The following is a 27,241-nucleotide window of genomic DNA, read 5'->3' on the forward strand; positions in this document are numbered from 1 at the left end:
TCCGCTTTTTAAATGCGGCCCCGATACTCTTCATGGGCATGGTCCACTGTAGTTGCTAGCATGGTTACCTCCACAGTTGGCGCAATCGATGCGCGCCTTGGTTTGCTCTGTCTTGTCCCCCAAGTCCGCCTTGTACGACAATGCACACCTACGTGTAATTCACCGCAATTCACACAGCGGTTGCAGTTCCGCGAGCCGTGGCCGAATTTCTAGCAACGGTGGCATTGCGCTGCGTCCGTCGGTTTTCTTAGGTCTTGGATTTTGATACAACAAGTACAGGTTGTGCGTACCTGTGACTCTTCCCCAAAAGAACTTTTATCTCATTGTATGTATCTCTTTACGGGTGGATTAGATCGCATGAAAATCAAAGATCATCAACAAATACATTGAAAGTCATCAATTGCAAAGCAAACTAACTACGCCTAGATCTACCTTCAATGTTTTACACTATCTTTCATATTTTTATTGAGAGAATTCTATCCAAAATCTCCTTCGTTCGATTTACAGGTTGCATTTTTAATTAGCTTTTTTTTGTTTATCTCGTACGCCACTTCAACTCAAAACTCTCTCATTTCCTCACTCACTCTCACGCACGCACGCACACAAACGAACTCGGTTCTTCTACTTCTCTGTCTGTAACTCATTAACTTCACTTCACTTGATCGGGAGCAAGCACATTTGTAACGCGCCTATTGATCATCACTTGGGTATGTTTTTCTTCCACTGAATTTTTGAATTCACTCTTTTCTTTGTTTCTTCGCGCGCTGTAATTGCATCAAAGCTTGTTTTACTTTGCTAGTGAAAGCTGTACTTGAATGCGTTTCAGTGTATTTATTTCTATTGTTCGATTGCGTGTGAATTATGTTGTGTGGGAGTAATCACCGACGATCTTTTTTTTTTGTCGTGTTTTACATGTCATCTTTAAACTGTAACTTTGAATGTGTGTGTGTTTGTTGTAACAGCCGTTCGGAGAGAAAAGTTTGGATTTCACTTCTATTCTACTGCTGCTGCTGTTGCTGTTTCTGCTAGCTTCCAGTGTCAGTCGTTTGGGTCGAGTCCACCCGATGGCTGCATTATTCGGTGGGATCCCTAGAACGAGAGAGTTGAGCTTTTACTCTTGACAAGTTGTTGAGCTTGAGAGCTTACCCAGAGTAGGACTTTGAGTGCTGGCCACCGATCACGTCATCCTCCTGATTTCCCATCGACTTTTTGACGTACTGCAAGAGGGAATATTATCAATTAATATCAACGCTTCACGGTTACTGGGAATGCCCGCCACGACTCACCACCGGGTTGAGCATGATGTCCTCCTCCATCTTGAGAATCTGCTTGTTCAGGCCCATCACGCGCGTGATCTCCTGCTGCACCTTGTGGAACATGACGGGGCTGTCGTACTTTTCCGGGTCGTCCTTGAACACCACCATGCCGTCCTTTTGGTTGATCGACGCGAAGATCTCGCCCGATTTGATCTAATAGCAGAGCGAAAGCGTCACCATTGAAACTCTTCAACAAACCCGAGAGACTCACCATGTTCAGGATGTACCGCTCGGCTTCGGCCGGTCCGGACAGTTGCACCCTGCTCGCCACATCCGCCAGCGACAGCGTCAGGAAGGTCTTCGTCAGACGTTGGATGTTCTTCTTGTACAGCGACGACACGACCTGCTTCACCAGGCCCATGTTGGTGTCCCGCAGGAACGAGTCCCGGTACTTGTTGACGACGTTCCGCACCTCGTCGCTGTTGGAGCTGTTGTACGCGCTGGACAGGTCGTGGTACGCGTGACTCAGGGGCTTCATGAACCGCGAGATGACCTGGGACGAGTACTTCGGTATCGGGACGACCTTCCCGTGCAGTATCAGCGACACCAGGATGTACTTTTTGTACGACTCGAGCATTATGTGCGACATGGCCAGGGCCGGCGTCGAGACGGCCACCTCGAAGAAGTACAGCGCCCGTTCGTAGTTCTTGACCGCCGTGTACAGCATCCCCCCGTAGTAATAGTACAGCAGAAAGTACTTGGTGTCGTGGTTGCTGTCCTCGGTGTTGGCGATCGCCGTCACGTCCGTGTCCAGGAAGCGCAACGCCGGGCTGAACACCTTCGCGCACAAACACAGCTGGCACAGGTCCGCGTGGACGGGCGTCAGCTGGGTGTCGAACATCCGGATCTTCTCGACCGCCAGCGCCAGCACCTGGATGCCCTGGATCGTGTACTGTTTGTTCTTGACCAGCGCCGACGTGAACTGGTGGCAGAGCTCAAAGTCTTAAAATAGAGAAAAAGTTCCTGTTAGCGGCGAATGTGAATTTGACTTGAAAAAAGCCTCTTACATGGTTGGGTGGCGAAGCGGACCTGTTCGCCGTTGCACAGCGTGATAAACTCCCGAACGACGCGCAGAACGTTCTCCGTGTCGTCATGGTTCTGTAAGAAGTGAACAAAAAATTACACATAAATTGTACTTCCACAACTTTTACTCGATAACTAGACAATGCACGGCGTGTTTTCAGGGCAACCTTAAGGAGAAAAAATAGTCATCGCTATTTTCAAAAGTATCTTATAGGAAATTTTCTCAGCTTTCCAATGCTTCTAAGAGCGAAATGTTTCATCGGGAAATTTCGGAGATATCTATATTTTAAGTTTTTTGTTTAAAAATCCTTAATCATTTATTGGAAACTTTTAAATAACAGTCCAGGAAACTTGTCAAATAATGTGTTTCATGTGTCATTTACTCATCAAAAAGTGTAAAATAATACAAGAAACAACATTGTAGAAGGTGGCAAACCACTAAACGTTTTTAAATTTAGTTTTAACCGAATTTTTGAATGTGTGGGATTTATTCATTCGCAATTCGCAATTTTCAGTGTAAGAACGGGCCTTGACCGATCTTATGCACTAGGTTCCCGACAAACACGCACTGCCCTTACACCTACATCTCACCCTTGCTCTGAGTCAGTACGAGCAGCACGCTAGAACACGCTTTGAGTGTTCGTGCCAGGCATGCACACCTTCTTTTCCGGTTACGCATTTTAACTCGGCCGGGGGTGGTACATTACGTAGGGTTTGATGTAAGTATAAGCGCCTAACCATTTAAAGTGTGCCTATATCAGTATCAACTTTCATTAAAGCAAAAACTGTTTTATTTTTAGTTTGAATTCAAAAACTATTTGTTATTTTACTGTGTATTGTTTTCTGCTGAAATCTTTCCTAGTGTTGAGTCGTGTTTATCTGTTGCTATTTCTTTTGTCGCGGTGTTTTGTTACAATTTTTGGTCCTAAGCATGTTATAAAAGTTTACCAAAAATACAATAATAATATTTGTGTTGATCCTTTAACCATTCCATAAATTGAGTAAGGGCTCAAACCTCACTTGTTTGAAAAAAAATGGTGAAGATTGAAAACAATTGACAGTAAAAGAGAATTTATTTTATAAAAATCAAGTATCAATAGTAAGAGAATGATGAGCGTATTTTGAAGAAAAAAAAAATGAGAAGCTAGATGTATTAGATGTAAAATTAGACAATAGTTAATAAATAGAGATACAAAACAAGCTTAGATTATAGTCATGATAATTTATAGGACAGATAAAGAATTATTCAAATAAATAAATTCGCAATAAAATCAAAAAAGATTAGGCGAATGATAAATAGACTTGATATTACTAGTACATTAAGGAATAGTATATTTTTAAGGGAAAAAAACAAAACAAAGTTTGTTACAGCAGTACCAATTGATAGAAAAGAGTGGAAAAGCTTTGAGAGATAAGAGAATCAAAAGTTAGTAAAATTTAAATCAAATTTTAGATATTAAATAAAAGAATCAGTGAAGAATTAGGAATCAGAAGAGCAAAATAAAAATAGGAGATAGGTGGTAGCTGAGAATGAAGAGAAGAGAAACCCCGTTGTGCGATGTTTCAGGTACATCCACAGCAGTTGACTCAACATACTGCGAATCAAAACAATACCGTCTACAATCACAAATTACTTCCCTTTCCCACATTGTCGCGCCCCTTTCTTTTAGCCGTCTCGACTCTGACCCGCGGTGGTCAAAGGTTTACGATCCGTTTCCACAGGCCACCAGCTAGGTCATCATGAAAACCAAGCCAACGTGGAGGTAAGAAAATAGGACACTCGCAAGGAACCAGAGCTATACTGTTCTGATCAAGATAATTCGGATGATCTAACAGAACTACGGATGTAGTTAGTTACGCTCCTTCCAGGATGTTCCTTACGTGGACGTCAACCGAAGAGCACGCAACAAGGTCAGTGCCATTGCATGCTCTTAGGTATCAATCCTTGGCCTGCCTGAATGTGTGGGATTTATTCAGAAATTAAAATCATAAAACCGCATTAAAATATTATTTTTACAAGAACAAATAGATTATTACATAATTGTTGTGTACAAATAACACCGGTCTGCTCTGATTCAGCTTGCAATTAGCTGATACAACCGAATTTTTTACAGGTTTGAGATTGATAGGGTATTACATGATTTTTATAAATAAATAAAATATTTCCTTAATCAAACATTAACCAGTTACATGAATACAAAACATGTTTAATACACGAAATTGAACTGCAAACTACTGTTGCAAGCTTTAGGAGAAATACTTTTCATTAGTATGAAATGATTGTTTTAGTTTTTTTTTTTTTTGTATTAAGTGATCAAGGAATTAGCAATATTTTAGAAGTTACTAAGACTCTCATCTTCAATCTCGTTTCGTTTTCGTTTTCGTTTTACGGAGCAAGGTGGGGGACGCGGCCTCAAGTCAGTCCAAGTCCGGTTTCTTGTGGAAAAAAGGGTAGTGGCCGAACTAGTATTGCATACCAAATGAACACCACCGGAAGATATAGGGGATCGGGAGGGGGGAGGTGAAAGAAAATTAGTGTTGATGTGAGTAGTAAGAACTTGGATGATTTGAGCAGTTACGGTAATCTAAGTTTTACACTGAATAAAGAAAATCTGAAATTGTGATTCAAAGTAAGAAGGCCCGGCATAAATTAAATTATTAGTTAATTAAATAAGAAAATGTAACTAATCGGAGATCTATACAAAAGAAACCTATGATGTATTCCAAATTTAAAGGAAATAAAAAATACTACAGAAAAAAAGATGAAAACTAACTGCCGACCTGTCACGTCCGTCAATAGTCTTGTCGTACATTACAACTAGAAACAGATCTGCCAATGAAATGTTACACTTCGTTCAAATCAACTAATCATTTAAGTCCAATTATTCATCCACGGAAAACTATCTAACTTTAATCAACAACCTAAACTAAACTGTCTGAAAGTAAATTTAATCTCAAATCCCCGAATGTTTTATTATAACGCCAAATAAGGTAAAGGATCTTGTTTTTAAACCAGTCTTGCCGCTTCCAAAAACCAATAAACATAAATGAACAGTTCATAAGTTGAACACTAGTAATTAAGACGACTATTTCATGCCATTCATTTCATTAGGGCATAGAGCTTTGCAAACAAGAGTGCATCTCTATTATACCTTATGTAAACTGTCATTTGAGTGAAGGAGACACACTCCTGTTCACAAAACCCATGCGCCCTTTTGAAATGTTAGGCTCCATTTGATCGTCAAGGCTCCAGTAGACCCTCGATTCGCAACAATGGTCGATACAACCATAATCCGAAAACCGTTAGTTCAACAGATTAACGAATTTTGTCCGATATCATCGCACTATTGATTGACCGAGAGTCTATGGAAATTTTGACATATCAAAATGCTACGTAATAATATTTTTTTTTAAATAAATTTCAAAATCTATTCTATCCTACAATGCCTAGAAGAAGCCTCTGTTTCTGTTGTGAGTAAGCGCTGGTTTCAGAGTTCATTTTTCAATTTAAAAGGGGTGGGAGACGACTAATTTGCTTCATGAACTCCTACTCGGCCTTGGGACCACCTCTTAAGACACTGATGGCTCCTAGCTAGGAATTAAACCTAGACACAGCGTCGAGGCCCGCTTCGCATGGCAAAAATGTTGGCTGGGGGGAAGTGATATTATCACGAAATTTTATTTTAAAGCCAACATTGCTAACGGCGTCGAGGTCCTTACTCATGCCCAAGGGGTTTATTGGACCTTTTCAAAAAAAAAAAAACTCCAGAATTGTACTTCCACAACTTTTACTCGATAACTAGACAATGTATTCGTCAAGTCGTCGCCATCGTGCTAACTTGTCGTACGTGCGTTTTGGGCCAAATTGAGTTAAGAACGCCATTTTGTGCAGCTCACAATGCCTCACCTTTTGACCTTCATAGATCCCCAAAATTCGATTTCAAACCTGAGATATTCAACGAAATCCGAAATAACTCCGTGCATTTTTGTCACTTTACATATGAAAGTAGTTTGAATCTTGTTGTGCAAACCGTACCGCCGACTTGAAGCAGCGATGAAGTTGATCCTTGAGTGCCGCCGAGAGTCCATGGTAGTACACTACATCACAGGTGTGAAGCGTCGGAGCGTCCTTAGGGTGTTGAACGCCTTTTGGACCACGGCGTTGACTTGCTGTGCCCATGTCATGTTGCTGTCGAGCTGCAGCCCGAGGTTTGTAACAGAGTCCGACAGAGCTACCAAACCTCTCCGTCGAAGAAAATTTCCGTTCGCGGCTCAACTCTTCCGGTCTTACAGAAAATGATGGCCTGCGTTTTCTTCGGGTTTGGGTGCAACCTGTTTCTGGAGACCCACCAAGGGAGCGGTCGTGGCTGAATGGTTACGATGTTCGCTTTATAAGCGAATGGTTCTGGGTTCGATACCCATCTGCTCCCAACGAGAAAGTTCTGGACTCATTGAATTTGGAATTAATGAAAAAACTTCAAGCTCACGGCGGGGTTCGATCCCCTGTCCTTAGGATTGGTAAGCAAAATGCTTTCCACTTAACCGTGGAGCATTGGTAGCTTGAGGAGGAATCAGACTGGTATAGTTGAATCCAAGAATCGGACTTAGAATCGCATTGAATGCAAGTTGAACATCAGAACTCAAACAAGATTGCATGCAAGATTTGCAAGCGAAGTTGAAATTGAATCTAAAAATACCTCGCTATAAATAGCCTGGGCGACTGATAGAATTCATCCAATAAGAGATGAGAAGAATTGAAAGCATTCCCATTAGAAATGAGAACACACGAAGAATTCGAACAACAATGCCAAAGGTCGTTACCACTCGCCTAGGGTGGCTCCTCAGACCATTCACCTTCCCAAAAACCGTCCAACTCCAAGCGAAACTTACTTGAGGATACCGTGGAGATTTTCCCTTAATACTCTTAAATAAGTGGAGCATCAACACTTCCCGTCTTCCAATTCCCTTTCCTTGTCCCTGGTGCGCGGTGGAGATGGGAGCGGCCGGCAATGGACGGCTGCCATGGTGGTGAGAATCTGGTTCAGGTGGAATTGGTTCTATTCCCAATTATCGATTCCTAGGCAACTTGGGCTTAGACAATCATCACATCACATGGCGAAAATCCAGTCTGCAATCCGCTAAAATCACCGTCTCCTAGCGAAGCGAAGCGAAGCGAAGCGAACCTGTTTCTGGAGACCCACCGGGTGATCGTTTCAAGGCCGACTTCGGATATCGGAAAAGTGCGCTCAAACATGACCCTTGCGGGGTGCCGTCAGTTACTTCCCTGACAGCCGATGCTCCGTTTCCGCTTCGTACAGCTTGCTGCCCCAGAAATGATGAGATAAGCCGAGATACCGATAAGCGGTAGTCTTTGGGCTGGATTGGATGTGACGATGGCTGGGCTTCCACTGGATCGGGGAGGCTTGAGCGTCGATGATGGCGTTGAACAAGTGAGACAGGATCGGTAAGATGAAGGGGCACAACAGCTTGGCAAACGATATCGGAATACCGTCTGACCCCGTTGCATTTGTTTGGATGCAGTTGGACTTGGTCGATGTCCTTGAAGCTTGGTACTCTGATGTCCGCAATCAAGCAGACGATCTCGTGGTCCGAGATGTTGCTTGCAGAGGTCGTTGTTGAGTTGATCCTCTTGAGTGCGGTCAGGTTCGTGGTGGGCGGGTTGGCATCAACGTTGACGTTGAAGCCCCCGACGATGAACGTCCGATCGAAACCATAGTCCAGCATTTCCAGTTAAACCTTTTCGTAGTGCTGACGATTGATTTGAACTGGCAGGGTTGTAGATGACGGCTACCCCGAGGGTTAGCTCGCCAATCTTGATTTGGACCACCATGTACTCTACTCGTGAGCAGTTCTCTCAGATTTCGGTCATTCGATTTTTTTTTGTACTTTTTAATCCGACTGAAACTTTTTTGGTGCCTTCGGTATGCCCAAAGAAGCCATTTTGCATCATTAGTTTGTCCATATAATTTTCCATACAAATTTGGCAGCTGTCCATACAAAAATGAAGTATGAAAATTCAAAAATCTGAATCTTTTGAAGGAATTTTTTGATCGATTTAGTGTCTTCGGCAAAGTTGTAGGTATAGAGTTATCTACGTGCGCATGTATTGCGTGTACGTACACGAAAAAGATTGAGGTTAAATTTTGTACCCGCCAGCAAAACAAATGGGGTGCTAGTGTGCGTGAGCTCGGGCTTAGATAACTCTATGGATATGGACTACACTGAAAAAAAATGATACACGGTAAAAAAAAATTGGTGATTTTTTATTGAACTTTTTGTCACTAAAACTTGATTTGCAAAAAAACACCATTTTTATTTTTTTTTATTTTTTGATATGTTTTAGAGGACATCAAATGCCAACTTTTCAGAAATTTCCAGGTTGTGCAAAAAATCTTTGAGCGAGTTATGAATTTTTGAATCAATACTGATTTTTTAAAAAAATCGAAAAATTGGTCGCAAAAATTTTTCAACTTCATTTTTCGATGTAAAATCAAATTTGCAATCAAAAAGTACTTTAGTGAAATTTAGATAAAGTGCACCGTTTTCAAGTTAAATCTATATTTAGGTGACTTTTTTGAAAATAGTCGCAGTTTTTCATTTTTTTAAATTAGTGCACATGTTTGCCCACCCTTGAAAAAAATATTTTTGAAAAGCTGAGAAAATTCTCTATATTTTGCATTTTTGAACTTTGTTGATACGATCCTTAGTTGCTGAGATATTGTCATGCAAAGGTTTAAAAACAGGAAAATTGATGTTTTCTAAGTCCCACCCAAACAACACACCATTTTCTAATGTCGATATCGCAGCAACTATAGGTCCGATTTACAATGTTAAAATATGAAACATTCGTGAAATTTTCCGATCTTTTCGAAAAAAATATTTTCAAAATTTTTAAACCAAGACTAACATTTCAAAAGGGTAAAACATTCAATATTACGAAAAAATCAGTATTGATTCAAAAATTCATAACTCGCTCAAAGATTTTTTGCACAACCTAGAAATTTCTGAAATGTTGGCATTTGATGTCCTCTAAAACATATCAAAAAAAAAAATAGTGTTTTTTTGCAAATCAAGTTTTAGTGACAAAAAGTTAAATAAAAAATCACCAATTTTTTTTTTACATGTGTATCATTTTTTTCAGTGTAGTCCATATCCATACCTACAACTTTGCCGAAGACACTAAATCGATCAAAAAATTCCTTTAAAAGATACAGATTTTTGAATTTTCATACATCATTTTTGTATGGACAGCTGCCAAATTTGTCGGATTAAAAAATACAAAAATTAAAATTTAAGAAAAAAGACCGGTTTCGTAGAGAATTGCTCTTGTGAGGCGATAGTGAGAGAGACGTCGTGGGAGGACTTGGTATGCCTTCAGAACTTTTCGGACGTAGAGCCCGACCCCTCCACAGGCTTTGTTGAGAACATTTATTTGATAAAGAAACGGCTAAACAACTAAAATTTGGCTAAACTCTAATTTGTCATTAAAAAATATGACAATCAAAACAAACAAAAATCGAAAATCGTTCTACGGAGAGCTCCAGATAATCGAAAAACGGTAAAAACGGTGAATAGAGTCTTGACTGTATCTAAAATTTAGATGCAGTCTAGACTCTTTAGACTTTAGATTATAAATTCTACATGTAATCCCCAGTAAGCATTTATAAAAGAGAACATCCTATTTTTTTATAAGAATTTGTTCAAAATTTTTAACAGTAATTTTAATAACTTTTTATAAATATTATAAAACAGCCTGCCCGCCAAAATTCTCTAGTCCTATTTGGTCTACAGGCCCAAACAATTCAGTACAGATTGTTTGCAAATTTAGCACCCCTTGGGTCAATTAAACAGCATCGAAATTTGAGATTAATTACAAACTATATACCTAATACTGTTTGATACGTGCAAGTTATATATTTAACAAGATAGGAAAAAAATACTTCTTAAAAAAACCAAGAACTTCAACTGAATACTATTGTAAATTATTCAAAGTGCGTGCGTTGATATTTTTAGTATCAACCACCAGCAACAACAACAACAAAAACATTCTACCTACAAAGGAGGAAAAAACAACAAGATTGCAAAACTGTTGGCACAACTCACATTCGGTTCGCTGAATTTGATGACCAGCACGAACAGCACCCCGAGCGAGTGCTGCTGGATGTCGAGCGTTTCCAGCACGTTATCGAGGATGTTCCCATTTTTGGCCAGCAGCTCAGTCGACTCGAGCAGATACTCCACCAGCTCCCGGAAGTTACCTTAGGGACAGGACCGGAAGGGGAAAAGAAGACAAGGTCAAACTCGCAGTTCGGATTCCGGCCCGGAAGTGGCCGACTTACCGGCGCTGCTCATCGTCCGGACGTGGTTCACGTAATGTTCCAGCGGAGATGCCATCTCGTGTCCTGCCAGAGGGGTTGCCCACGGAACACCGACAAAAAAAAAAGAAAGGGAAGAGTTTTTCCCTCAACAAGGAGCCGCTGTCAAAAGTTGCAATCGACAAAGACCAAAACTATTTTCGCATAGCTCTCCGCACACCCAATCACACACGGCACTTGCGACGTGACGCGAATTCGCCGAAATCTGCACGCTATTTTCGTCGCGACAATCCGCGATTTTCCCGATCGACGGCACTTGGAAATACGCGAAAAATTGGCTGCGAATTTTTCGATCGCGGCGGCGGTGTGTGGCGGCTTTGCAACAAAAATTGAATGTGCAAATGACAGCAGCTGTCATGCAGCAGCGCGAAGATGACACGCACACATCGATGAAGCGGGAAGGGGTGCCAAATGAAAATCTGCACCAGGGCTTCAGAAAATCTCTGTAGACATACCTACGAAGAAATAATACACTCAACCCCCGGTGGTTGGTCACTTTTTAGTTTGACACCCTTTTTACACGGAGTTCACACTCACTACCAAACCAGACCAAACGTTTGTTTAGATAGTGTGCGTTAAGCTAAGAACAAGATTGTCCGTGCGACGCAGTGTTGAACGCAGAACGCTGTGCCAGTTCGATTTTTCCATCAACTGTCAGTCGAACCATCTGCAGGGGTTGCTTTGTTCGATGGTCGATGACTGGCAGGCTCTGATGACAGGCGCAAAATTTTGCGTTTGCGTTCAGGCCTGACGGACAATCTTGTTCTTACCTTTAGCGTCGTGCAAAAAGTGACAGTTCGTCACTTTTTAGTTTGACTTTGTCAAACCAATAGAGTTATCTAAGCCCGAGCTCACGCACACTAGAACCCCATTTGTTTTGCTGGCGGGTACAAAATTTAACCTCAATCTTTTTCGTGTACGTACACGCAATACATGCGCACGTAGATAACTCTATGGGGTACAAACTCAAAAGTGTCAAACGAAAAAGTGACCAACCCAGCCCGGGAGCATGTTGACAGCTCCCATACAAACTGAGCGTACCCCTTTTTGTGGGCCTAAGATGGCGGCCTTCAATATTATCTAGCCAAACTTTTGAAAAAGGCGAATTGTTTAAATAAATATAGTTTTTGGCTTGTTTCGGTTTAAATCAACAAAATAAGCAATCTGGAATCATTTTCTTCAAAAACTTTATTAGAGATATGCCGCGTTCAAATATTAGTCCAGTAAAGTTGAAGTGAGCGTGCCGCGAAAGCCGTCACGAAAAAAAAGTTTCTCATGCAAATTTTGAGTTGCGTATTTAATGGGCGGACTCCGATGAGGCACACTAGCCATCTGTCGGTGAATACGCGCAACTCACGAAAACTGACAGCTTAAGGCCCGGCTGTAAAGTGGGTTTCGGATTCTTGCGGAACGGAACACACGGAATGAAACGCGAATTAACTTTACACACGTGTTTATTCTACTTGATCGAAAAAGGTAATGGCTTCTCGTTTGTTGTGCAGTGACAGCTCGGTCACAGCTCTCTCTCTCTTTCACTCTCTCGCGGTACACTTCCTGTGTACAGTGAAGGCGCACTACTCGGTACACCTAGACGACAGGGTTGTATCCTCAACACTCCCCCTCTACACTGAAAGAAAGGCACATATCAATATCACATGTTTTGCACATGAATCTACCCCATACGACTTGGCATGTGAATGTCATGTGTAAATTACTTGAAACAAATCCAACGCGTGAACCGGCAAATCTAAATGCAAAACACGTGAATTTGACGTGAATGTTCTCATGAATTTGGAATGGGTGTGCACATGAATTTCAAATGATTTTGTAGTACTAATGCAATGGTTTTCCAGTGATTTTTATGTGAGCTGAATATTGTATATATTTCAATTAAATTTAAAATATTTTTTACTACGATTATATGTTTTATTTAACACGTTATTATTGATACATGAAATAAATAATAATTACAAATTATTGGAACCAATTTTTTTTGCACTTCACTTATTATTTTCCTTAAAAAAGTGGAATTAACAGTACACAACGGCACAGTTTACTGGCAGCAGATTCCGGTAACGCTTGTGGTGGTATCGCTGCACCAGCAGGAACAGTTACTTGAGGCCGTGAAACTGTTGACGGCGGTTCTTGGAGGCCTCCATAAACTCGACCTTGATGATCTGGATCGAGTGACCTTGCGTGACGAGAAGCCATGTCGCCCAACACCACGTTACGAAATTGCCGAATCGTACCGCAGCCAGATTTCGTCGTTGTCGGATCAATCGGCCAATACAGTGTCGGTGCTGAGAGAAAACAAACTCAGGAGCCAACTTTTTGCCGGAGTTTTATTTCCTGAAATTTCATTGCCATATTAGTCATTATTTACATTTGTCAACTTTCACTGTTTTTCTATAAAATACTTACCAACAAGTTCTAATACGATTGAGATTTACACACAAAAATATCAATTCTATGAAAAAGAATAAATTCGACAGAACATACGCAAATAAGACCGTCTTCGTCCGTCGCCATCTTACGAATAAATAATTTTTCATCAAACACCTTCAATAACCAATACATTTCAATTTCACGTGATTTTCATTATGAAATCAAGGAAAAAGTCGTATGGGGCGAATCCAAGTGAAATTCCATTGAATCCAAAGTGAACACGAAGCGAAAAAAGAATGAAAAAAATCTCGCTTACGATCAGCTGTTTTCAAATGATTATCACATAAACGACACTTGAAAAACACTTCGAGGTCAAGGGAAAAGCATGGCCAATTATCGTGTTGATTTTTGGAGCAGCTCACGTGAAAAAGCACATGACTTTGCTATGTGAGATTTTTTCAGTGTAGCGCTGCCGTCTGCCAATCCAATGCTGGCACGATGTTTCCGGAAAGCTCCGGGTGGCAGCCCCTTGGTCATCATATCCGCAAGTTGATCTTCTGACTTCAGGAACTGCAGGCAAATCTTGTCCTCCTTCACCAGGTCCCGCAGGAAATGGTATTTCACGTCCACGTGCTTCAGCCGTCCAAAATCCTTCGATTCTTCTGCGATCCGTATCGACGACTGGTTGTCTTCGTAGAACGTGACTGGTTCAGGAATCTTGAGCTCCAAATCCTGCAGCAGTCGTACGAGCCACATCTCGTAACACGCAGCGCTGCAAAGCGCGGTCAGCCGTCGGTCCGTTGGGTCGTTGGCCCAGTCCGCGTCCGTGAACGCCTCAACAGTTGGCGCTCCTTCCTTCGCACGATACACTAGACTGAAATCCAGCGTTCCCTTCACGTAGCGCAAGATCCTTTTCAGGTGCGCCCAGTGAGTGTTGGTCGGGCAGCTCTGGAACTGGCTTAGGAAGTTAACTGCTGCAGCCAGGTCCGGTCTCGTCGTGATTGAAGCGTAGGTTAGACACCCTATCAGCTCTCTGTACGGGGCGTCCGTGCGGTCCTTCTCGGCACCCTTCAGTAGCTTCAAATGACACTCCATCGGCGTCGACGCTGGTTTGCAGTCCTGCATTCCAAAACGCAGCAGCATGTCCTGGAAGTACTGCCGCTGGCTGATCCGCAACTTTCGTTCCTCCACGTCGATTTTCATTCCAAGGAAACAGTCCACTTCTCCGGTGTCAGTCATCTCGAACTCCTTGGACATGCACGACTTCACCGCGTCAACAGCTTTCTGCGATGGCCCGATGACCAACACATCGTCGACGTAAAGAAGTACGATCAACCTTCCAGCTTTCGTCTGCTTGGTATAGAGACACTGGTCGTTCATGCTGCGCACGAACTTCAGCCGGCCTTCGACGAACGCATGGAAACGATCGATCCACGCGCGCGATGCTTGCTTCAACCCATAGATGGACTTCTGAAGCCGACACACCAGATTCTCGCCCTGCTCGAACCCCTCGGGTTGAGCCATAAAGATCTCCTCCGTTAGTTCGCCGTTGAGAAAGGCTGTGCGAACGTCCATCTGGTGGATCACCATCTTCTCGTGGTTTGCCAGGGCTAGGACAGTGCGCAACGTGTCCAGCTTGGCAACGGGTGAGTACGTCTCAGTGTAGTCCAGGCCGTACTTCTGGCTAAACCCTCTAGCGACCAGGCGGGCCTTGTACCGGTCAGGCTTGCCGTCGGTTCCCCGCTTTATCTTAAACACCCACTTACTTGTGATTGGTGTCCGCTTCGCAGGAAGTTTCTCCAGCGTCCAGGTTCGGTTTTTCAACAGAGACTCCATCTCCTCGTTGATAGCCGCTTCCCACAGCTTCCAGTCGCTTCGCTTCCTGGCCTCCGATAGCGAGTTCGGAAGGTTTTCGACGTAGTGCATCGCGTTCAAGGCGTACGCTGCGTAGTCGACCTCGTAGTCCTTGAGCCAGGCAGGCGCGGTCTTCTCTCGTTGCGGACGCTGCGGTTGGTCTACGCAGGGGTTCCTCCTCGCAACTGTCAAAGTCGTCATCCGGTTGTTCACTCGATGTGCCATCCGTTTCAGCTGAACGCACACTGGCCGCTTCTTGCTCATCGTCTGACTGGTCCTCGTCTGACGACTCGTCTCCAACAATCGGTTGAGAAATCTTGTGTAGAGACTTACTTTTGTGCGATCCGGATTCCTTCTCCTCCGCGAAGTCGACATCTCGTACGTGGACAATCCGCTCAAGCTCGGGGTTCCACACTCGGTAGCCTTTCTGGTGGTAGCCAACGAAAACGCCCTTCCATGCCTTCGGGTCGAGCTTCTTCCGGAGTTCCTTGGGTACGTGAGCGTACACCGGGCAGCCAAATGCGCGCAGCTTGGCGACGTTCGGCTTCGAACCCTCCCACAGCTCGTAAGGCGTGACGTTTTCCTTGAGTGCTCTCGTGGGACTCCGGTTCAACAAGAAGGCCGCCGTCTGCACCGCTTGACCCCAGAAGCGCTTGTCAGCTCCTGAGTCGTCCAGCATCGCATGGGCCTTTTCGACGAGGCTGCGATTCAATCGCTCACTTACCCCGTTCTGCTCCGGCGTGTACGGCACAGTCCAGTCGATCTGGATCCCACGTTCCTGGCAGAACTTCTCGAAGTCCTTTCCTCGATATTCGCCGCCGTTGTCACAGCGAAGGCGGCTGATCTTCCGACCAAACTTCGCCGTCACCATCGCCTCGTAACGTTGGAAGCTCTCGAACACTTCATCTTTGCTCTTCATCAGGAACAACACCACGAAATGGCTCCAGTCGTCCGTGAAACTCACGAAGTACTTCTTGCTTTCAACTCCGACCGGTGCGATCGGACCACATACGTCCGAGTGGACCACTTCTAGCACTCGCGACGCTCTCGTTTCACGCGTTACGAACGGCTTTCGGGTTTGCTTCCCGATTACACAGGACTCGCACACGACAATGTCCTTGTCCTTGTCGCTCACATTCTGGTTCAGTCCAACCACCATGTCGTCCTGAATCAACTTCACCAGACTCTTCGGATTGAGATGCCCAAATCGACGGTGCCACAGTTCCAGACTTTTCGGTATGCGGCCACACGTCAGCAGAGATTCACTGTTCCCCGGCGTAGCTCTGAACAAGTTCAGTCGGTACAACTTTCCGCAGCGGGAACCACTCGCGACGATTCTCTGCCCGTGCTGTATCACCACTTTCCCGTTTCCGTAGGACACTTCCATGCCCACGTCGTCAACCCGCATCACAGAAAATAGATTGCAACGCAAGTCCGGGACATACAGCACATTCTTCACGGTACAATCGATCAACTTTTCACCGACATCAGCAAACAACTTGACCGTTCCAGAAAACTCGGCCTTGATCGACTCACCGTCCTTGCCGATGGCTATCTCAATCGGGCACTTCAGGGGACTCAACGATTTGAACAGCGATTTGTCGTTCACTATGTGATCGGAACAACCAGAGTCGATGAACCAATCCACTCTTCGCAAACCGTCTCCACTTCCCACACCGACAAAGCAAACGCCCCCACTTTCTTCCGCCAAGTGTGCCTTGGGCTTGTTGTCACTTTTCTTCTTCTTCTTTCGATCACTCTCCTTCTTCGACGGGCAAGCGTCGGCCTTGTGCCCCTCCTGCTTGCACGCCCAGCACTGCAGCTTCTTCTTCGTTTTCGCTGATCCAGAAAAAGCAGCGACGTCACGATTCGATGAAGTTCCAGCAGGCACCGATTCGACACCTATCTCCTTTTGTTTCACCTCCTCCTCGAGCAGCCGGCATTTCGCATACTCCAAGCTCAAATTTTCCGGCTTCATCGATTCGAGCGTCGTGATCACCATGGAAAATGCCGTGCCGAATGTCAGGAACAAACTGCACACAGCGTCCAGCTCGTCCACCTTCGCCCCAGTCGCCCGGAGCTGCCGAAGAAGGCGATCGAAACGGAGGAAATGGGACTGCAGGCTGCCGCCGTCGAACTTCATCGAGTGCAACTGCCGTTGCAAGTGCATCCGCCTGGCAACACTTTCCCGCAAGAAAACACGGTGCAGCTTCTCCCAGATCAGCTTGGGCGTCTTCTCGTCCTGGATGTGTTCCAGCTGGTCGTCGTTGATCCGGGAGACCAACTTCGACTTGCACTTACGGTCCATCTTCCGCCGCCGGTCAATCTTGACCTGCTTTTGCGCTTTCTCTTGCGCCGTGTCTTCGTCCTTCACTACCAGCTCGACCATTTCTTCGACCTCCTTCTCAATGCATTCCAGCAATTCGTGCTCGCATGATTATGATGCATGGCGGCATGAAAGTATATCAGAATCTGCATGAAAACTGTCCTCATGCATTTTTTGCGATATAGGGGTATGACATTTTTGCCCGTTACCGACAGTTATCGACATTACCGACGGCTTTTTGGTTGTATTGCACATAATAGTAGTTTATGCAACAAGTTGCAAAAAGAGGATTTTTTCAGCACGAGTCGTACATTTATCCAACGAGGTTCACCGAGTTGGATAAATACGAAGAGTGCTGAAAAAATCAAGTTTTGCAACGAGTTCCATACAACATTTTTTGCAATTCCAAAAAACACACACTGAGTGAAATTTTATGTCAAATTTTCATGTATTTTGTCAATAAATCGTTTAAATAAAAAAAAATGTTGAAAAGTGTTACTTTTCAAAACAAGTGCTGAAAAGTTCAACTTTTCAGCACCCATTTGAGTGCTGAAAAGTAGAACTTTTCAGCATTTATTTTGAAAGGTGTTGCTACACTCAACCCCCGGTGGTTGGTCACTTTTTCGTTTGACACTTTTTTAGTTTGTACCCCGTTGGTTGGTCAAAGTCAAACTAAAAAGTGACGAACTGTCACTTTTTACACGGCGCTCACGCACACTACCAAAATAAACGTTTAGTAGTGTGTGTGAACTCTGTGTAAAAGGGGTGTCAAACTAAAAAGTGACCCCGTTCGTTTGACAACAGTTGTCGTTTGACAACAGTTGGTGTCAAACCATCGGGGTTTGAGTGTATTCGATTCTGTTATTTTTGGTATCGAGCTGTCAAATCTGCAACATGGAGTTAAACTTTCTGTGCAGTTGCTGTGAAGCTATCCAAGGCTTTTCAAAAAGTTTAACTCCATGTTGCACGCACACAGTCTCACTTTTAATTTCTCGATAGAAAAGTAGGCTATTTCGCCGTTCAAGAATGACAGGAAAAGTAAGTAGTTTCACGACGGAATTGCAAAAAAACCTTTTCAGAACGCGGATTAAACCGCCAGCTTCTTAGTTGTTGATCCGACACGCTACCACCGCGCCATGGACGCATGATGAATTGAGAGAGAAAAAGCACCAACATATTCTTCTCTTTAAAGTGTTGCTCGGGGACGCGTCAGCATTATATCTGAGAACTGCAGATCGCTGACATGTTTACACGCATGCAAAAATGAGCTATAAGCTTGCTGCAAAAAATGTTATAAAAAGTAACATTTTCTGCAGCAAATCCACTGTTGCAGATTTTGATATATATTTTTAGTAGGGAGACGACTCCCACACCTGGAATGACTTAACGGCCTAACAACAACTAAGGCCGGGACCGACGTTTTACCTTATAACTACTATTTAATAGGTCATACAAAAACAGCTACACAGGAGAATGGACACTTATAAGGTTGTCCACTTCCACTTCCACTTCCGGTACGCGAACTTGGGTGGACCGACAGGGTCCGGATTGTCGGATTGGGGTTTCGGGGTGGCGTGGAGTAGATTTTGAGGTTATTCAGGCGTCCTCCCTCATTGGCGCGATCCCCACTGTCCAGGCAAGGCCGGAGTGACAGCAGGGAGAGGGGTCTCTCCTTGGGAATTAGGGCAGCTATTGCAAGAGAGATCGCTCCTTAACGATGATGGCCCGCAGGCCAGAGCGCGGTAGGTATTTTACGGTAAGACGCAACCGGAAAGCTTCACGGCATTCACACCGGCTGGGCCGACTCGTGTGCCCGTTCCGATCGACCACGTCGGTCACTGTGTGTAACCCCGTTGTGTTGTTCAGTGTGTTAACAATTAGTAATCTCCTGCATGACTCTACCCTACTAATCTACTTTTAACTATATTTATTTATTTATTTATTTATTTATTTATTAAATTGATGTATATTGCTTTCAAAAGCTAAACCCTACTAAATACTGGTACAAATAACATTTACACATCAAAAAGACGAAAACCTGAGGAAATTGTAACAGTCGGTTACAACCTCCCCATCCGATGGTAGGTTGGAACAGATGGGAATCGGTCGGTCCCGGCCTTGGTTGTTAGGCCTTTAAGTCATTCCAGGTGTAGGAGTCGTCTCCATGCCATAAGTACAAACAACACACCAAACCAAGCCTACTCCGGTGGAATCGCTGGCAGCGGTTGGACTCGCAATCCAAAGGTCGTCAGTTCAAACGCTGGGGTGGAAGGTTCCTTGGAGTAAAAAGAGGTTTGGGTGCTCTCCCCATTCAAGCCTTCGGACTCCTAGGTTCGAGCAGAAACTTGCAATAGAGCATGAGCATGAGCATGGTTGACTGCCAATGAGCTGCTACTCCGTTATTGACAGATCAGCTGAAGTTAAACAATGAATCAAAAATGATCAGTGGGAGCCAACCATCCGTTCACTGTTTAACCCAAGAGTGTGCCACTTAAGGTTTTCGGCGCGGTGCTGGCACGGTGCCAGAACTTTTCAGACCCGAGCCTACTTTTCTGTCAAATTTGAGTAAATTTGTTGAGCGTGTAATATTTGAAGTTTAGAAACGTCAGGCTCGTGCTGTTGTTTGTTGCTCGAAAAACATAAAGCCGTTGCCCGACTCGCGTATAATTCCGCAATTTTGCGCAATTTCCCCGAGAAAAAGTAAATATTTTCTTCAGTTTTTTTGTTCTACGTGTGCTCGTCCAAGTGAGGCTTCGATTGCCGGTTGAAAAACCATTTTGCAACGCTTTCCTCCGGCAGGGCCGGGCAATCAACCTTCACCCGGGATGCGTCCATACGGCCCAGAAAACTACTTTCCGCCCGCGGGTACACTCCGCCTCCGAATCCGGGCGGTCCCGGTGTACCAATGCAGCTGGGCGGGTTCTAGGGTGGACCACCCGGGAATATTTGCAGCTCGCCGATGCCGAGCAACGCACCCGGGGGGAACAAGCAGCGGACAATCGTAGTGGTCAGCAGCCGCCGAAGAGTGAATATCCAACTAAGATGAAAATGAAAAAGGGGCGCGATCTGGTTCCGGAATCGCAAGCCTACATGGACTTGCTGGCGTTCGAGCGTAAGCTGGACACAACCATCATGCGCAAGCGACTGGACATCCAGGAAGCCTTGAAGCGTCCAATGAAGCAGATGCGCGAGTTGCGGATCTTCATTTCAAACACCTTTTATCCAAGCAAGGAAACGGGAGAGGCCGTCGGTGCCGTTCGTGGTGGTGAGAAATCCGTTGCTCCGTAAGAACTCCGTCGAGGGACGTCTGCTGGAGGACAAGTCCGATCCAAACGAGTGACACCGAACTCATTCCACCCAGGAAACGGATGGGTTCCAGGTGAAACGCCCAGGAGATCGTAACATGCGTTGCACAATCCTTCAAGCTGGATCCGCGTTTGGCTCGTCTGCCCGGCCGCCCTGTGGCAATACAGCAAAACGAACAAACTCCAAGATTCCCACGTACGCGAGTACATCACTTGCGACAAGTATCTCGAGCAGATCTTCATCTGCCAGCGCATGAAATTCGCCGTAATCCCACAGCGTATCAACCCCCTACTCCACCCTCCAGACCCAATCTTCATCAACCACGTCATTACGTTCGAGGGTGGCCTCGAGAGCAAGCAAACGGCATCGACGTCGAAGAGAATGACACCCTGAAAACCAGATGAACAACTTCCTCCTGAGCACCGCTTCCCAGCAGGATATTTAAACCCTCACAAATTACTTCAATAGAACACGGTTCAAGTCCTGGTCCTGATGACGGTACTTTTGAAGTTGAATTGTCCAAAAACAACGTGGAAAGAAAAACAAATGAAAATCGCGAACAGAATACGGAAAAATAAATTTGAATGTTTTTGATTTTTAAGAAATGTTTTTAGACTAAAGCTTCACAAAGAAACATTTCCAAGTGATGGAGAAAAAAGCAGGTTAATATGTAAAGTATAATAAAAAAATAAATTTAAGAAATTATCTTTATTAAGTTACCCTTCAAATTTTGAAATATTTATGCTCATATATATATAAAAAAAAAAGCTTAAAGATATTCAAACTCTGAGAGAAGATGCAGTTTTGGTCACTGGTTTTCTAAGAAATGTGATATTATCATTTGTTTGATTTACATTTTGCTGCTCATTTATTTTTTTTTTTTGGTTAGTAGGATAAGGTATTGGCTTTTCGATGCCTCCCGAGCTACGACGCTATGGGGAGGACTTTCATAACAAACCCGTCGGCGAGGCTTCCGAGCAACGATGCTATGGGAAGGTCTTTCTAATTAGCACACCAAAACACTCGCGCACAGGTATTTAAATACTGAATAAATGTAATTTTTCATCACGATTACCCAGACGACATTGATGATATAGGAAGGACTTTTTTACAGTCATTTACAGTAATACTTAAACTTATTTTAATGCAACAATTCACACGACGTCGTGCCTCCCGATCAACGATGATGTAGGAAGGACTTGAGCAAGCCAATCAGGATGAAACACGAAATAAAATTCTTTTCTTTTCACACACAATGCCACATAATTGACCGCGCGTCACCACCCAACTAATTGAACTCCGAGCAGAAACTTGCAATAGAGACTACAAAAAGACCCGGGGTCGTTAATGTGGATGGTTTGATTTATGATTTGATGCGGATTTCTCGACAAAAATTTCAGCCCACCAACTATAAAATAAATCGCGTGCATATGGTGGAAAATACATAACATCACAACCACTATTGAGCTTCAAATTTGCCCCCACCTTTTCCCACTTCTGCTCTTCAACAAGTCGCGATTCGAAAGATAACCCAATGAAGATGTTCGTTCTGCGTATTTCACGTTGTTTCACGAATTCCAGAAAATTTCCCTTTAAAACAGTCACAACTCTACGGCTAGCTCACAGTCTCTCCAGAACCACGTCCTGAGATACTACATACATTACCATGTCCTTCGTCGACCGAGCCAGCACTCCACAAACGACCCAGTTCTATCACTGTACCCCCCAGTACGGACCGGACCGGTATAGCGCCGATACACTGCACTACGCAGCGGCCGAAGGGAACGTCGAAACGGTTTACGAACTGCTGGCCAAGGGCGTCAACGTGTACCGGACGGCTCGGGACGGTGAAACCGCACTTCACGTGGCCATCGCAAATGGACAGCGCGACATTTACGACGCCTTGGTGGGGGTTTACGAGCGGGATTACGGGGTCGTTGAGAGGAGTTTGAGGGAGAAGTACGGCTGGAGTGGAAAGGACCGGTTCTGGTTGAAGGAGAGGATCGCGGTAGCGACTACGGTAGAGCAGTGTGAGCGGGCGGTTGGGCTGGGAGATTGTGATGGGTTGGCTAAGCTTGAGGAATTTGAAGTCAGGATGATTCTGTTGAAGATCGTTGGAGAAACTCCTCGAGTTGTAGTACTTCGAGTTGGGGATATCAACAGGAAGTCGGTGGATAACTTGTTGGGTTACTTGAGTCCTAACGGGTTTCTAACCTGGGGATCTAGTGAAGTTAACGGGAAATGTTGGACGCTACTTAAGCTTGCAGTGAGTTGTGGAGATGTCCAGCTGGTGCGGAGATTGATCGCAAGCGGAGCTGATCCAGCTCAGCGTGGTAGTGCTATGAACACTCCGTTGATGGAGGCTTGTAAAAAGAATAACATGACCATGATTAAGCTATTTTTCGAAGATTACGGTGATCAGCTTGATCCAACGGCAACCAACCGGGTTGGAGAGTCGGCTTTGGCTTTTGTTTTACAACACGGTGATGCAGAGTCCTTCGGCTACGTTCTGAACAAGGTCATCGCTTATCGTAAATGCAACTACCACGAGTCGGATAGTGAGGCATTCAACAAATGTTTTCGATACGATAACCCTTCCTGGCCGGAGGTATCAATTTGGTCAATGGTAGGCGATCATCTAAAGACTTCCGATTTGGTGCCGTACCTGGAAAGGTTCGAGTACGATGTGAGCTTTCGAGCTGGCTACACCATAATGTTGATGGATATGATCACAAGACACGCAGCGCGCAATTTTTATCAGTCGGAAATTCGGAAAAAGCCCGAACTACTTGAGCTTACGGACCAAGAGGGATGCAATGTTGTGCACTGTCTAATGTGGTCTAACGAGCTGACATTTCTGAGGGAACTGTACGGATCACGGGACGAACAATGTCGAATCCTGTTCGAGAACGAGAAAGGGGCTGTAATTACGGTGGCAAGTGTCCTGAGCCATGAAAATAACGACGTTTTACGATTTTTGTTCGAACATCACCTTGAGTACATACGGAGCATTGCTGACATGGTAATGGACAGCTTTTTCGAGGAAGATCTACTACCAGAGAAGTTGTTTGACGAACCACTGCACATCTGGGTCGAACACCTGCCGGAAATGGAATCGAGGGTGACAGAATTGGAGAATAAAGTCGCCGAACGGGAATTGGAAATGATGCAGGAAGATTGGAATTTTAATCAACAATTTATGTAATGTTGCATTTATTCATTTGTTTTGTAAATAAATTATTCATGTTGAAAACAGTGTAGCCAAAATTTGTTCAACGCCCCAAGATGCCATTTGATAGCATAATAGCCCTCGCTTATTTTGAATTCGAAAGTCCGCCCCCTTCTCCACAAGCGCTTCGATCACAGCAAAGTCTGCAATCTTGCAAGCATAGTGCAACGCCGTATTGCCTTCGTTGTCCACCTGATCGATGTCCACTCCTAGCTCAATGATCTTTCTCGCCAACTCTACATCCGCGCCTTGTGGTTTCAGCGTAGGAAATTTGAACACCAGCATCAGCAAAGCGTTTCTTCCATCGATATCCCGAATGCTCACGTCAACTGGTTTGTCCAGCAAGTGAAGCACAAGCTTTACGGGGAAGTTCTCGTAAGCCTCCATCAACGCCAACAGACCCGTTTTCCCGTTGTAACCTTGCGCGTTGAAGTCCAGTTCCATTGCCAGCATTCTTTCAACAATGAATAAGTTTAAAAATACACAAGCTTCCACGAATATTTGCGATGCCCGCTCTTTGGACTTCTCAAGTTCCGCCTCAAACATCAACCTGGTCTTTTCCTCTTGTTCCACCAGTACAGGCTTGAAGTAGAGGTCGAATATGGAAAGATCCACTCGAGTCAGACATGCCAGCAGCGATTCTCCCTTTTCGTTGAAGCTTACAAAGCTATCCGCCCTAAGCAGCATGATCCGAGCCATGTAAGAATTGAGATGTCGCAAGCAACGATGTAGTGCCGTGTTACCTTCGAAATCTCTGTGGTTTACGCTGATTCCAGTGAAACCATGCTCTTGGACGCCTTTCGTAAGGAAATCGAACAACACTTCTTCGTAAACGTAGAACAAAGCCGTCGACTGGTCGTCTGTGCATTCGTCTACTTTGGCACCAAGTTTGAGCAGCTCAAGGATAATTTTCTCTTTGCAAGCTATTGAGGTAGGACATATTGCATGTAACAGGGTGGCTCCGTTGCGGTCTTTCCGATTGACAAGTCCGTTTCCATCGGGATGCTTCCGCACGAGCAGTTGGAGCATTTCTACGGACTGCACAAAGTGAATGGCATGGCGTTCGTCGTTGTTCAGGAAATCAAAGTCTACGTTTGCGTTTAAAAGGTTTTCTACAAGCTGTAGCCGATCCTCGATAATGGCCTGATGCAGAAAGCAACAAACTTGGCTGTTGTAGTCATCCAAAGACTTGCCGGACTGTTGGATTTCTTCTAGTGCTGACGAGAAATCATCGCGCAATTTGTTGTACGTTTCACAGGAATCTGAAATGACAATTAGATAAGACTGATTCTTTGTTTTGAATCTTAAACTCACCGTTTTGAGTTGAAATTGAGTAGGTGTTCAAGTAATCACGCCTTTCTTTAATGAGTGGTTCAATATCGGGGATGTACTTGATCAATATTTCGAACACTTCATTAAAATTTGGACATGAAAAATCCTGAATCACTTTCTCGTGAAATTTTGTCAAACTATCGTGCAGAAAATTTGCATGGTGTTCCAAAACAAAGCTCATCATTTCGTTGTAGCTCCAATGCATCATAGTGTTGAACGAATCAAATGCTGCATCACATTCAAATATAGCTTTCATTCGCTGCTTCATACGGCTGTAAAGATCTTTTACCAGAACCAGTTCGTTTGAGCTGATTAGCTGATGCAAGGCAGTGGAACCGTTGCTCGAAACCTTCACTAGTTCAGGATTACGACGAATCTGTGCCTGATAGTATCGCGCCACTTTCTTGTACTGTATCATATCCAGTAATGCCGTGGAATCCTTCCACTGATACGTAAGATCATATTCATATTTTTCGCAGACTTGTTCCAGGATCGGGTTCCAAAACTCGCAATCCAGCTGGCTCCACACAGAGAAGTGTGACCAGTTGTCGTTCTCCACGTTCAATATTTTATTGAACGCTTTTGATTCTGATTCACCTGAACGGCTCACTTCATACTCAATCATGGTGTTCAGTGCCAGTTCAAAGCTCTTCTTGTTCTTTCGGTACAAAATGTAGTACAATCCGTTGAAGCAGTCGCAATCCAAGGTCAGCGGATCGAACATCTTGAGGTATTTCGTAAGCAGAACTTCAATAACTTCATGCTGGGAAGCATCGCAAGCCGCATGAAATGGAATCTGCTTCTTCGTCCCCCGGACGGAAAGATCTGCTCCGTAGCTCTCCAAGATCTCCAGCTGCTTCACGTGTCCATGATATGCCGCCAAATTCAACAGAGAATCACAACATCCCGCTGGACCCGAATCATTCCACGACAGCAAACCATTTGGGATCAGAGTCTTCCCAAGATTTATCAACTCCATACGAGTATTCCTATTGGACTTCAAACTGGCTGCGTGCTCTCCTCCAACTGGATATCTCAGCAAAACCAAAATCCCATCCTTTGCACATCCAACAGGATCCTCCAGCTGTTTCACCTTTTCACACTGTTCCTTCGTCGTGGCCACCAAAATACTCCGTCGTAACCAAAATCGATCATCCGGATCGCACTCGAGCTTCTTCACTAAATAATCTCCAACCGTTTCGAAATCCGCCCGGAACTTCTCGATCAAGACATCCGCTACTTCGAGTTGATTTTCAGTCAACGCAACGTGCAGTGCAGTCTCTCCGTCCTGGATCGGTTCGTACGGGTTGGTTCCGGCGTCAGCCAACAGTTCCCGCACTTTGTTCGTATAGCCTCGCAGGGCAGCATAGTGCAAAGGATACGGTTCCAAATCCGCCGGAAAGTACCGCTTTCGATGCATCGTACGGTCTGTGGTCTGAACTTTTCAGAGATTGCTTGAACACTGTTACGTTTGGTGATTTTTTATCCGGATTTTGATGAAGGTGGCGGTACTGGTGGTTTTTGCGATACAGGGCTCGTCAGAAAACGAGATAAGATAATTCGACATGATATTTCGTGATATTTTGGTCAAGCTGTGACTCATTGATTTGGGTGATGAAAACATCAACTGCTTACGCAAAACAAATGCTCAACTTTGACTTTGTACATGGAATGTTGGAGTATGTAATGTAAGCATAGAATAAAGCTACATTTGTAGTTGTGAATTCTTAATAATGAGTTTGGTTTAAAATAAATGTTTCTCTTTGAGGAAATGATTTATTTAAAAAAAATCTATGCAGACGTTTCTTTCCAACAAATTAAAATTTGAGGCACAACTGTTTAAAAAAAATGTTTATAAATATTTTTTTGATTTTTTTTTTAAATTTGTTTTGCAACAATTTGCTTACATTATTTTTTGCAATTTTGAAAAACGCTTATTGTGTCAGTTTTCACCGGAAAAGTCCAATTAAAATTAAATTAGCAATGAAATTTTATGTCAATCATCCATGTGCTAAGTAAATTCACCGTTTGAAACAAAAAAAAATGAAAAATGTTACTTTTCGATACAAGTGTA

The 27,241-nt window shown here is 44.1% G+C and overlaps 2 protein-coding genes and 1 pseudogene across 2 annotated transcripts; 1 reads left to right on the forward strand and 2 right to left on the reverse strand.

The window, feature by feature from the left end:
• Nucleotides 1-816: 816 nt before the first annotated feature.
• On the reverse strand, nucleotides 817-11,069 carry LOC120431873 (COP9 signalosome complex subunit 3-like). The gene is made up of 7 exons (XM_039597003.2): nucleotides 10,700-11,069; nucleotides 10,464-10,618; nucleotides 2,324-2,414; nucleotides 1,528-2,258; nucleotides 1,287-1,469; nucleotides 1,147-1,217; nucleotides 817-1,089 (listed from the first exon to the last, which is right to left on the reverse strand). Exons 1-7 carry the CDS (start codon nucleotides 10,752-10,754, stop codon nucleotides 1,074-1,076), a joined length of 1,302 nt encoding a protein of 433 aa, XP_039452937.1. The 5' UTR covers nucleotides 10,755-11,069; the 3' UTR covers nucleotides 817-1,073.
• Nucleotides 11,070-19,774: 8,705 nt separating this feature from the next.
• Nucleotides 19,775-21,099, forward strand: LOC120431872 (brahma-associated protein of 60 kDa-like; annotated as a pseudogene).
• Nucleotides 21,100-23,847: 2,748 nt separating this feature from the next.
• On the reverse strand, nucleotides 23,848-26,796 carry LOC120431874 (transient receptor potential cation channel subfamily A member 1-like). The gene is made up of 2 exons (XM_039597005.2): nucleotides 25,150-26,796; nucleotides 23,848-25,097 (listed from the first exon to the last, which is right to left on the reverse strand). The coding sequence occupies exons 1-2, from the start codon at nucleotides 26,585-26,587 to the stop codon at nucleotides 23,848-23,850; spliced, it is 2,688 nt and encodes an 895-aa protein (XP_039452939.1). The 5' UTR covers nucleotides 26,588-26,796.
• Nucleotides 26,797-27,241: the final 445 nt, after the last annotated feature.

The sequence above is a fragment of the Culex pipiens genome, chromosome 3 (genome assembly GCF_016801865.2).
Source record: "Culex pipiens pallens isolate TS chromosome 3, TS_CPP_V2, whole genome shotgun sequence".
Lineage (NCBI taxonomy): Eukaryota > Metazoa > Arthropoda > Insecta > Diptera > Culicidae > Culex > Culex pipiens.

Coding starts and splice junctions, on each gene's coding strand:
- LOC120431873 (XM_039597003.2), bottom strand. CDS start 10,754: ATGGCATCTCCGCTGGAACATTACGTGAACCACGTCCGGACGATGAGC. Junction 10,619..10,699: donor CCGGACGATGAGCAGCGCCG/GTAAGTCGGCCA, acceptor CCTGTCCCTAAG/GTAACTTCCGGGAGCTGGTG. Junction 2,259..2,323: donor CCGCTTCGCCACCCAACCAT/GTAAGAGGCTTT, acceptor CTCTATTTTAAG/ACTTTGAGCTCTGCCACCAG.
- LOC120431874 (XM_039597005.2), bottom strand. CDS start 26,587: ATGCATCGAAAGCGGTACTTTCCGGCGGATTTGGAACCGTATCCTTTG. Junction 25,098..25,149: donor CTCAATTTCAACTCAAAACG/GTGAGTTTAAGA, acceptor TTGTCATTTCAG/ATTCCTGTGAAACGTACAAC.